The sequence below is a fragment of the Tyto alba genome, unplaced genomic scaffold (genome assembly GCF_018691265.1).
Source record: "Tyto alba isolate M040663 unplaced genomic scaffold, T.alba_DEE_v4.0 Super-Scaffold_30, whole genome shotgun sequence".
Lineage (NCBI taxonomy): Eukaryota > Metazoa > Chordata > Aves > Strigiformes > Tytonidae > Tyto > Tyto alba.
This window is the reverse complement of record NW_024881305.1, coordinates 7,328,207-7,340,218: the sequence shown is the minus strand read 5'-3', so window position 1 is coordinate 7,340,218 and position 12,012 is coordinate 7,328,207. Positions and strand designations below refer to the sequence as shown.

Here is a 12,012-nt window from a genome sequence, read left to right as displayed (position 1 = left end):
TTTGTGGGCAAAACCTGGGTCACAGATTTAGCTGTCTGAAGTATCACACCACTGAAAGTCAACAAAGAATCTATTTTATACAGTGCAGAACCAACAGGCCGTGAACTGGAGTTTCTTTTTAATATCTATATAAAAAATAATGAGCGATTTACAGGTCTCTCTAGTCAGAACCTCAGAAGTATGTATAAAGGTGCTGTACAATATATAAACATTTACACCCAGTACATCCAGACATTGCTTAGCATTCCAAGGCCACGTTGCTAAGTTTGATACAGTAAGTACAGGTACAAGTTCTATGGAAGGAGGAATCACACACAGGTAAGACTAAATCAGGTCACATTAACATACAGAAAAAAATACAGGGGCAGTTGATGACAGGGAAATAATTTCAGTGGTGCTAATTCATCTTTGTATTAAACATCTGAATCTGTACTCAGTGGTTAGGGCAACTGCATACAACTCAACATAGAACAGAATCTCTTGATAAGAATACATGGATAATATCTACATCGGCTACTTCAAAGTATTAAATATTTTCACAGTCATACTCCGCAACATGGAGTATTTGTACGTATTATGCTACACAGCACACCTCAAAGGATCATCCCATGTCAAGCAGCAGAGCACAGTTCAGATCTGCTTTAAAGCCTATTTAGTTTTTGGAGTCTTTGTTTAAAAAGCTGTTTGAGTAGTCATTTGTACTTCTGAAGAATTCAACTCAGAACTGATTCACTGTTTTTCATTAAGCTTTAAAAACATCAAATGTTTCAAAGCCAAAAGTCACTTTCAAATAGCAAATCACATTAGTTTAAATTTTACCACAAGTCAGTAAAGCTTGACCTTTTACACTCCTTTCTCCTGCAAACTGGACCAATGGGCTCCTTTTACCACTTTTTTGCAGTCATTAAAAACCTAGCGTCAGGAAATCACCACTACAACTATGAATAAAATAAAATCCTTCAATTTATGCAGTCTGCTCTTCCTACAGCTGTAGGACTGATGTGTCAGTAGATTCTGGTTGTAACATTCCTCTCTTTAAAATATGTATTCTAGCCCAAACAATAGATATTAAGTCTCATGTAGCCTGTACATCATCCTATTTAGCACTCTTGGAACAGGTCACGCATTCAAAGAAAAATATGGGAAACTTCTAATATACACAAGCAAGAACTTCATTTCAGAAGCTATCACGGCAGTTGGTTCTGTCCTAAAGCTCAGCTGTTATCTCTACGAGGGAAAAAAATCCGATTCCTAACTAGCATTAAGTAATGAAAGATGGGACTTCAGCACACAGCACGGCAACGAGGCTGCAGATAAATGTGCATTCACTGCTTATGTTTGCAAAGAATGCTAAGGATGACACAGTGCCACAAGTGAAACCAAAGGAATGATGTTATTTAACAGAACCCAGAATTTGCTCTTTTCAGACAGATGTTTGCAAACAGTTGCTATAAGCATTCCTTATGAATCAAGAAAATAAAGCAATTTTGCTGTGTTCATAAAAAGCAAAATTATGGAACATTGATTATGTCAAATATAATTTTTATCTACATGATTTTGCATTAGGTATAAAAATTTAAGAAAGAACATCAATTGAACAGCATCAGTGGCTCATCTGCCGCCCTAGAATTGACAGAACCAACTTGCCCATCCTCTTACTGAACCAGTAAGAACACGTGTATTTCCTTATGTCAACATGCAACATGCTCTTGAGAAAATACCCATTTCAAACAAAACCTTGCCTTTTCTGTGACTGGAATCAGATGAGAAGGATTAGATTGACTGGATACAGTAGATAACTTGGCACAAGAATGAGAAGTGAGTCATGATCACATTGGCAATATAGGCATTAAATAATTTTGTTCAGAAACTCACAATACTATCTGAGAAAGCCGTAGCAGTGCAACGTTGAGAGCAGCAGAACACCGCCTTCAAAAGGACAAGGGGACAGCAGCTTATGGAAGAGTTTCGTTTAAGCAATCCAAAAGGTCCTTCATGCAGCTTAGATAACTTAAGAACGAATCAAATACTTTCCACCCTCCAACCAGTTTCTGAGAAAAGTGACAACTTTGTGAAAAGAAACAATGCTTTTAAATGACCGTTATTAGAAACTTGATTAAAACATGTTCTAAAAAAAAGTGTCAGTCAAACCCGTTTTTCAGCCACACCTGCTGTTTGGGTGACTTTACATGCACTTGGTACCCTCCAGGGCCCAGGAGTTATCGGTGTTTTCTTGACTGGAGAACTATTCTCAGATTTGGAAATTCCATCTTTGGTTTCATCAGGCAGCTCCGGCTGCCTCTCTCCGTGTTGTCTGTTCAGCGTAAGAGTCTCCTGTGTTTCCAGCCACCTTTGCCTCTCCACGGAAAGCAGTGGAATATTGGAAAGGCTGGAAGTTTTGAATCTGATGGAACTTGGCCCTCCAGAGTTTGACTTCTTTACTTTTTCATCTTCAGGTGTGTTTCTCCTAGAGTCACTGAATGAAAGATAATTCTCATCAAATGCTGCATGTTGTCGCTCTGGAGACCACCCTTCTGTCTTCCCCAGAGTTTTCTGTTTCATGTCTTTCCTGGCGACTCCCATTTTACCATTTCCACCTTTCAACTGATCACCAGTCGTCTTATCAGCACCAGTTGTTCTATCCTGACATTCTTGTAACCTGCCTACTGCTCCTGTGTTTCCTTGCTTACTGGGATGCTTTTGGGGACTGGCAGACCTTCCTTGATTTCCACTGGAATACTCTTTTTTGTTACTGTCATTCATCCCTATTTCTGCGGGTTTACTCTCACTCTTTCTGGAACTGTCAGGTTTATGTAAGAAATTGCTGTACGTTTTTTCAGATTCCCCTTTTCTGGGGCTGTGGAATCCTGTGTGAGGGTGTCCCTCGGCAGCCACTAACTTTTCTGGACTTGTGGATCTATCTCTTCTGGTCCCTAATCTCAAACTACCTTTTGTGATTTCAAACCCAGGGCTGGAGGGACATTCCCATCTGTTCTTTGTTCTCTGGGGAGAAGACTGAAGCTTCTTCTCAAACTGGTCTTCAGTTAAAGTGCTTATCTTTTCAGGCACAGTGTTCTTTGTTTGTTCCAGTTTCTCAGACAGCTGAACTCTTGTTAAAGCTTCTCCTGGTACTGGTAAATAACACACTTCAGATGGGGAAGCAGAATGTGAAGATGAAGATAACGGTGACTGTTCTTCATATATTACATTTGATGAAGATGGATTATAACTATCCCAATCACCTGGAAGTGAACAGTGAGAGATTTGACTAAATGACTACCAAAAAAAAGAAAATCACTAAATATTTTAGAAACACGTATACTACTGAGGTTCCGGGATGTTATATGAAACCGTCAATTTAAAAAAGATTATGTAGTGGCATACTCTCAAAGTCTTATTTAGTCAGTTTTCTATATTGCGTTGTTCTACAACCTCCAACCACCGTAAGAATGTGATTTGGGAAAAATCTTGTGCTTAGAATGCTGGCATGACCTCTGCAGGACCGACATGGTCTTGTATCAGCACAACTTTAGAGCCTACATAGCAAAATTGCAAAACAAAGTCCCTGGCATACATTGTTTAATATAAGAAAACCAAATGAACTGCAACTGTTATGCTAAAAGAAAACTGAAAACAGTGAAAAGTTGAGGTTATTCATAGCTTTGCACTTTAATAACAGGAAGAGATGAAACACAAGACATGCAGATTTACCAAGTCTTTAAGGAAAAACCAAGAAAAGCACTGAAAGCCCTTAATGTTGCTCAGGTTTCACGTAGGGACACAGACTGGAAGGAGCCAAACCTGAAGGAGGAAGAGAAAAAGCCCAGAACTACGTACCAAAATCACAGAGTACAGCAAGCAAGATTTCAATCAGAAACGTACGATTAACAGCAAGACAAGAGGCAACAAAACCCTTCCCCTCTCCACAGCTGCTGATCTGGTCTACGTTGCTGAACCTAATCGCAGGCCCCACTTGGGACAGAGGGCTGGACCAGAGGGACTCCAGAGGTTCCTTCAGGCTTTTCTGTGATTCTGTGTTTCTACCTCAGACTCAGGAGATTTCTGTGGACAAGAGGGCCAGGAGTAATTCCAGAGAACTCCTGCACAGCCTAATGTTAGTAAGGGGAGAGCCGGAGGTGCTCTCACACTACCTCCCTCTCTTCCAGCTCATAAATGCTGATTTTAAAGAAGGCCTCAACAGAAGGAAGCTCATCAGAACACAAGGAGGACTGTATTTAACCTCCACCCTTAATGACAAAATAATTCAGTGTGAGAGACAAACCCAGCCAGCCAGGAATCGAGCACGATGGCACAGAACAGGCCTCGCAGTTCACAGATGGGCTGTTTCCATGCCATGCACTAATTCACTGATCTTACTGTGCTGTGCTGGTTGGAACAGTTAAAATGTGAAGGGCCATCTTCTAGTTCTCTGGAGGAAAGAAACAGAGAAAGTTCTGAGCAGATTTCATCCCTTGAGGGGATGCCAGTTGCTGCCTGTAAATGACTGAACACAACAAACTGTTTGGAAGTTCAAACTGTGCGTTTTAAAATTTTCAAAGGATAAACTCATAAGATAAAGGTTGGTTACTATTACTGAAAAGCTCTTCATCAGAAAAAGTGGCCCTACAATTTAAGAAGTTTACCATCAGAATCTTGGTGTTAGCACTGAGGGTTAAGACTAAAACATGTACCCAGCGAGAAAGTGTTCTCTGCCTGAAAATACTGCCACAGCCACAAGTCTTTTTGATTTGTAGTGTTGGAGCATTTCCTAAGTCAGACCCAAAATCATCAGCTCTGTGCTCTGTAGATGAATTCAAAGCTCCTGCAAGCATCTGCTTTTCTGTCTTTTGTCCTTTTTTTTCCCTACAAAGTTGTGCTTTCTTGATGTAGATGCAGAAGTCACACCTTTTAAATAAACAGAATCCATTCTGAGAGCAAAGCTAGCTGTCTCCCTGCTTTCTGAAGTTTTTGCTTTGAAAAACAAAGCATTCCATAATCTAGAAGGCTAAGAACAGTGAAGTAAATCTGTACAGAAGTAATATTCTTAACAATACAGGCATTTTGAAATGAGTACTGTATCACAGAGAATTTTAATTTAAGCTAAAAGGCAATCAGTTTTAATTATCACATTTGAATAGAAAACTTGATTAGCCTGGACAGAGCTTAGAAACTTATTGCAATCACAAATATGCAGTAATTTCACACTGTGTAATATTCCTAGGTACTTGTCATGTGTTAATTTTACAAAAAATATTCCTCATATTTTAAAATAAATATGAACACCTCCACAGCTATCAAAAAGGGAACTGCTGATTATTTCAGTGAATAAGCACAAAAGTCTCCTTATTAGACGGTACTCCATTGCCTTGGACCCTCAAAATGAAACGGCACTTGAGATGACATACTGTGATCTGGTATCAAGCCAGTCCCTGGTCGCAGCAGCAGCAAAACTTTATTCCCTCCAGCCTGAATCAGCTCAATGGCTCGTGTGTGAGTGATTCCCTGGGTGGGTTCTCCATTAATTTCAACAATTTGGTCACCAACCTGACAAGAAAATAGCAACCAGGTTAGTCTTTGTGAATCTCTGACACCATAAACTAATTTTTAATTTAGGAAGAAAAAACCAGAAGCAGATGTTTCTATTTTTCCTCTCATGCTAAAACCCACTCAGCAACAGCAACACCACTGCATGGCTGCTGATTAACACGACACAGTGCTCCCTCTGGCAGCTCAGAGCTCTTCATGCAGGTCTTCTGCTCAGCCAGCTCAATAAAAGATCTCAGATTACTTAAACACATCTTCTGTTTATTTACAAGTGATGAGACAGATACAGCCATGTGCTTGAATGTATTTTCACTCTGGATCATCACGCGGAGGGAGCTTATGGACGAGCCACGTCAAACCTGGCACCACGTGCCTGGCTGAAGTCACACTAACCAAGCAAGTATCACCAGCAGCTTCTCCGCACCTAAACCAGGGCAGAACGGGTGTTACGTAAGGAAAGGATCTTTTATTGCAGGTAGGAGAGGTCACCACCGTGCAGTTAACAGTACTAAGGTCCCTGAGGCCAGACGGCAATTTACAGAGTTACCGGGCAGGTAATTACAGTTCACACTAACTTTGCAGGCTGCTGGAAAGGGGTTGGAATAGCATCCCCCCAAAAAGGGGCATGAACCCCCTTTCGCAATACGTGGATCAGCCAGCGGATGTCACTAGTGCACCAAATGAGCGGGTCGAGGCGACGGACCGAGCTTGGCTGAGCAAACTGTCTCTGCCAAAGGAGGCCTCTGGCTGGTTACTCACTGGACCCGACAGTCCCCCCCACCCTGCGACCTGCCTCCTGTCGTGCTCAGCTGCCTCCAGCCAGGTGAGAAATGCCACTTGGTGGTTTTAAAGTGCAGCCAGAGGATGACACCGTTTTCCAGCTGAGGAAGGAGAAACCGAGTAACATGAGAACTGAATAACCTCAGGCTGGGCGAGCGCAGCCCCTCTGTGCTCTGAGCTGCTGGGGCCGGCACGGCCAGGGGCCGGCTCCGCTTCCCGCGGGACAGGAGCACCACCCCCCCAGTGCCCCCATCCCTCCGCAGCGAGGGCCCGGGCGTGGCAGGGGGCTTCCCACAGCCCTGCCGAGGACCCACGGCCCGCAGCGGAGGTCGGCACGTGGGAGCTGGAGCCCTCTCAGCAGCGTCTCGCCGCCACGGCCCCCCCACGCCGTGCCCTGGCACAGGTCGCCTACGCGAAGCAGCGCGCAGTCAGCTGGGGACCTGCTGGTCGCTTTTGCCCTGAAAACAAAGCCCTGGGGCTTAGTGCAACACCACGTGAGGGAGCAGTACGAGAGGCATTACTAGTACTGAACACTGCACTCGTGCAGTCTCTCAAGCACGAGAGGAAAAAAGCACATCACTGTAAAGAGTTAGGAAAACAGAAGCTAAGAGTGTTCAGAATTTCACACCCAACCAGGCCGCCCAGCAGCCCCAGCAAACACCTGTGTCAGCCCTACTGTGCAAGGCTCAGCACGGGGGGAGGCAGCGCCATGCCAGCGGCCGCCCGGGGGGCACAGCCCCTGCAGGCAGCCGGCCCCTCGGGAGCCGCCTCTGGGCAGCGGCACAGATGCCCACGTGCCACCATTCTCTGCTGTCGCACCCATCTGTTCTGCTTTCACTTCAGTATTGGAAAGTGAATTCCCTACACAAGCATAAAAATCAACATAACAACCTTCAAAGAAAGTTGGGCTTGTCCCCGCAAACCCTGCACAGCTCAGCAATAGCACGAGGCACACGCCCGCAGCCCTTTCAAATTCACCGACTTGGACAGCCAGGCTCCCTTCGGCTTCCCGCGCCGCTGTGCGGCTGCTCCCCCGCGGGCAGCTGCCGCCCACAGCTGGGACGAGCAGGTCGCTAACCCGGGCAGGGATGGGCAGCCCATTTTGGATGGCCAGAGCTGTGCACACGCCTCCCGTCCCAGCCCGGCGCTCGCCGTCACCGCACAGCAACAGCCGGCCGGAGGCCAGGCGCGCCGAGGCGCCCCTGCCTGCTGGAGCAGGCGCTCACGGCCGGGCAAAGTTTGTTTCCACTGCGGGTAAATGAAAGTGTCAAAAGGCCAACTGGGACAGTGAATTGATGAGAGAAGACAAACTCACATGCACTCTCCCATCTTTGACAGCTGGCCCGTCTTCAGCGAGTCGCAGGATGAATAAGCCCATGTTGTATTCCTTTCCTCCTCGAAGGCTGAATCCAAACCCTCGAGGGCCCCTTTCCAACTCTACTGGGAAACAGCCAGGATTCTGTGTGGGAAGTCAGAGAAAAAAAAAAGATGAGGACCTGTAGGCAGATTTAAACGTTTGTTTTTCTGGAAAAATGCTTCACACATTTCTATATTTTGAGAAACACGCAATCCGTGATTTAGACTGAATTCAACACAATTCATGTACGACTAGGTGTAATGGTTTAATTCTCAGTCTAAACGTACAGAACATTTTTCCTTTTAAGCCTTAGATATGCAGGAAATTTCTTTAAGAAACTTTGCCAAAGGGTACGTAGCAGTCCCGCCACAAGCACTTTCTGCTTCCTTTATAATTATAATGAGTATTCAACTATACTAAGCAGATACATCGGCAGAAACACTCTGTGAAACACTTTAGTGCATTTTTGTACACAACTTCTCTACCCAGATACGACAGGAAAATGTTTTACTGTTCTGCTTCTGAATACTCGGTGGCGACCCCGCAGCGCTCTGCACGCCTGCGCCCTCGGGACGGTTGTCCCTACCTGGGAAAGGCGGCTACTGCCAACCGGAGCAGCGCCAGCATCGGGCGGGGCCAAGTGCTTATGCTCGGGCCAGGAGAGCCTGTAACTACTCGAAACTTCTTTTCCAGCTTCACCTTCCGTAGCTGCCCTGCACAGAGGCGAAAGGACGGGGGTGTCACCCGTGCATTAACAGCCCCGGCGGCCAAGCCCTTCCAGCCCTTCCCCGCCCCCCTGCCAAACCCAAAGGCTCTGTACCTGTCTGGGCCCGGAGGGTTCACCTGCGCCGACCCCAGCGGCCGGTGCTGCGGCGCTGGACTCTGCCTGGCGGAGTTGGTTCCTGACGGAGGGCCACGGTGCTCTAGTAAGTCCAGACAAAACCACGAGTCAGAGAGCGCTGCCCGGACGGGACGCGAGGAGACGCACCACGAGGCCACAGGGGCCATCAGCGCTGTGGCAGCTGTTCTGGGGGTGCTGCCCCTGCAGCACCCCGGGCTGCCAGCTTCACTGGCAGCTTCCCAATGAGAATTGGGAAGTGTCTCACCTTCTCCAAAGGGCTAAGCAAAAATTAAAGTATAATGACATTTTAATAGAATTTTTTAAAATATCTTAAGGTTATTTTCCCTTCCACACAAAAGACAGTGATCGTGCACTTCACAATAAATCCAGTGCAATTACCAAAAAAAACATTTCAAGATCCAAAACGTCTGTCACTTAAGAGTAATGAACCATAGTCTATGCAAGAAGCTGCCTTTTAGCCAGAACCTGAAATGGCAAAGCAGTGGCCCAAGATGAACTTACATGCTGGATTAAAAACTAATAAACTCCTTTTCCTTATAAGGGTTAAAACCCCCCCCCAAGCACCAAAACGAGAGATGTTCCAGCCCTCTGTTAGGTGCATCACATTACTGCATTTCTCAGTTCAGAACAAACAAACCCCAGTAAAATACACAAAGCGCTCAAGCGTCTTAAGGGGAGGAAAACATAATGCATGTTACTAGGCTGAACTTCTGAGGTATGTGAGACCCCCCAAGTCCTTCACAGGACTGCTCGGTGCTATTACCCTGACATGCCTTAGAGAGGTTCTTCTCTAGAGACAAAATGTCAACTTTTACTCCTGGTTTATACTCAGAGTTTTAATTTAGAAGCACAGGCAAGAAAAATGCCATCTGTTTGTACAAATTCTCTAGTCCTCTTTTCAGCCTGCTCTCTTGTGTTTCCAGCTAATACATGACAAAAGCTGACAGGCTCCTGCTTTTGTGAAAAATGTTAAAGAATGTCTTCTGGCGCATGAAGTGGAATTCATTTATCTGTATGAAAAGCAAAGATCACCCATCTGCGAAAGCTAGGAGGGAGAGGGAAGGGGTACAAGGCAGCATTTTTGTGCCAGTCTCAGAGGACAAGACTGAAGATGATGCACTGTGGAACAGCAAACTCTATTAGGGTTTATGCTTTGTGATGCTGAACAGCTTCTGGCAAAATGGACAGTTTCCTCTTCAGAGCTGCACCCTGTGTCCTGCTCGGGGTTAAGCACTGTCCTGTGAACCATCTCTGAGGCTCAGCTCCTCCCTGCAACCCAGCGGGGCAACGCCTGAAGCCCTAATCCACATCCACTCTGGCTTTCTGGGGGAGTCTGCTGTACAGAGGGTTATGCTGGGAGCTAAGCTCTATTTCTCCAGCCAAATCACAAAGAATTTTAAAGTGGTGATATGTTCCCACTTCAGTGGAACAGGTTCTGCTTCTCTCTCCTTGTCACAAAATTCTTCACATCTGAAATACATCAACTCCAGCTCCATTTTTTCTGACTGGTCTCTTCAGTCTAGTTTTGTCACCTGCTACTGACTTTTTTGTTTTCTCTCCCTGTTGATTCTCCTCAGGTTCTTGTTTTACCTCTACAATTGGGCTCCAAATCTGTAATTGAGTGAGTGGGAAGAGTTCTTACAGAGAGTCCAGGTAAGGTCACGTATAAATAAGGGACAGAAACGTTATACTCAGGAAGCCTATTTTGAAAACAAAGCTGATTAAGAACCCCAGGAGAAACAGACCTAACGTAACCAACTCAAACTTCAGTTGCACTATAAACTTTGCCCTGGGCAACTACTTTGAGGTGTGCCCCTTCAGATTTGATAAAAATTAAAATCTTAATAGAAAAATAACAATTTATAGAAGGCTATCTCCTTCAAGCATTAACAAAAAGGAAAATGAAATCTTTGAAATTCTGTATTACATGCTGAGACAGCGCATTAAATATTTGCAATGAATGTGTAATTAGAGAATCATCTGTTGGCTTTATTCACATTCTGGCTTTAGGTATTTACTATTTAAAAGGTGAAGAAAGCCAACTTTCTGGCAAAATGATGATAGCGAGTTTAATTAAACCCACAAGCAGCAATCCAGCAAAATGCAGTGGTAAGCAGGGTTGGAAAACAGCTTTTCTCTTCAAATGATTGGATTTTACATATTTACAGTGAACTGTTTGTGTAGAAACAATACCATACTGAATGCAGTGTTGCATGGGAGCTTTCATTAAAAATACAGTCTCTAAATATGAAATTCTGCAGTCACAAATACTGACTCTGCTGCTCAGATGACACAGCAATTGCGGGTGAAGAATTTGCTAGCAGCCTGGGAGGCTCTGCAGGAAAGCCCTGAGCAAGGTTCCCATGGGGGATGTGACCATTTTTCAAAGGGCAGTTTTGGCAGACAGAGCTGCAGGACGTTTCTGTCGTATCCCAGGGAAGCAGCATTGGGCAATCTGTGTATTTTAACACGGCAGGAAGGAAAACCCGAGCGCCTGGACGGCGAGGCTCTGGAGAGCAGGTGTCCCTGCAGCCTCAGAGCGCCGTAGCTCTGCCTGGCAGAGCCGCTCCAGCGCGTCCCGGCAGCGCCTGCCTCACCTGGAACAAACCTCCTGGCAGCGACCGCGGCAGCAGGAGACAGGCGCTCTCGGGGGGCGAGAAGAGTTTCTCTGTGAGCACCATCCCGTGCCTGCTGCAGCCCCCTTCTCTGGCTGAAGAGTACAAGGTCTGGACAGGACACGTGTCCATGTGAGCAAGTCTCTGTCTCGTGAGAAACCAGGCGAGTTTCTATTACCCTGCATCGTGGTGTTAATACTTGTATCTTATTTTTCAGTATAACCACCTTGTCAGCTATCTCTCTCTGCCCCACCTGCCTTCAGCTCTTCCAGAGCAAAACGATGAGCTTCACTCTCTTTTCATTTCCAAACACCTTAAAATACTCCACACTTAAAGAGAACTAATTTCAGAAGTGACAAACATCAGCCTTTGGCAGGCTCATCCACCTGCCAGGGCCACGCACCCGCCTTACCTTCCTCAGCCACGACAGTCAGCGTCACCACGTTGCCCGCGTCCTTGATCAGCTGCACTATGCTGTCATGCGAGAGCTCTACGATGGACTGACCGTTCACCGCCGAGATGCGGTCCCCCACTTTCAGCTTCCCACACTGGTCAGCTGGGCTCCCCTCTATAACTCGCCCGATCTTGTGAGGAATCACTGGGAAATGAAGAACAGGCACAGCAACATGATGAATGTTCATGTCAGGTAAGCATCACCCGGGCCCAGCGCTGCCAGAGTCGTCCCAGAGCCCGCTCCTGCTCTAACGGGCAGCACTGCTGGTACAAAAACCCTGCAAATAGTGAAGAATGCTTCACTCAGTAGAGCGAATGGAAATGCCAACCCCTGACAGCACAGCCTTGTCACATACAGGGTGTTGTGTCTCAAGGAAAACGGGGAAGGGAAGTAAGTCACA

The 12,012-nt window shown here is 45.8% G+C and overlaps 1 protein-coding gene across 2 annotated transcripts in view; it reads right to left on the bottom strand.

The window, feature by feature from the left end:
• Nucleotides 1–101: 101 nt before the first annotated feature.
• The window catches only part of MAGI3 (membrane associated guanylate kinase, WW and PDZ domain containing 3), a 72,363-nt gene continuing 60,452 nt past the window's right edge, over nucleotides 102–12,012 (bottom strand). Inside the window, exons 16-22 of one of the 2 annotated variants that reach the window (XM_042800122.1) lie at nucleotides 11,571–11,756; nucleotides 8,502–8,604; nucleotides 8,268–8,394; nucleotides 7,640–7,783; nucleotides 5,406–5,544; nucleotides 3,712–3,801; nucleotides 3,132–3,242 (exon numbers count right to left, since the gene is read on the bottom strand). In XM_042800122.1, coding sequence (XP_042656056.1) covers nucleotides 3,752–3,801; nucleotides 5,406–5,544; nucleotides 7,640–7,783; nucleotides 8,268–8,394; nucleotides 8,502–8,604; nucleotides 11,571–11,756 — 749 coding nt within the window. In that variant the 3' untranslated portion in view covers nucleotides 3,132–3,242; nucleotides 3,712–3,751. Of the gene's footprint in view, nucleotides 3,243–3,711; nucleotides 3,802–5,405; nucleotides 5,545–7,639; nucleotides 7,784–8,267; nucleotides 8,395–8,501; nucleotides 8,605–11,570; nucleotides 11,757–12,012 lie in introns of both variants that reach the window. The other variant, XM_042800121.1, reaches the window with a different exon arrangement.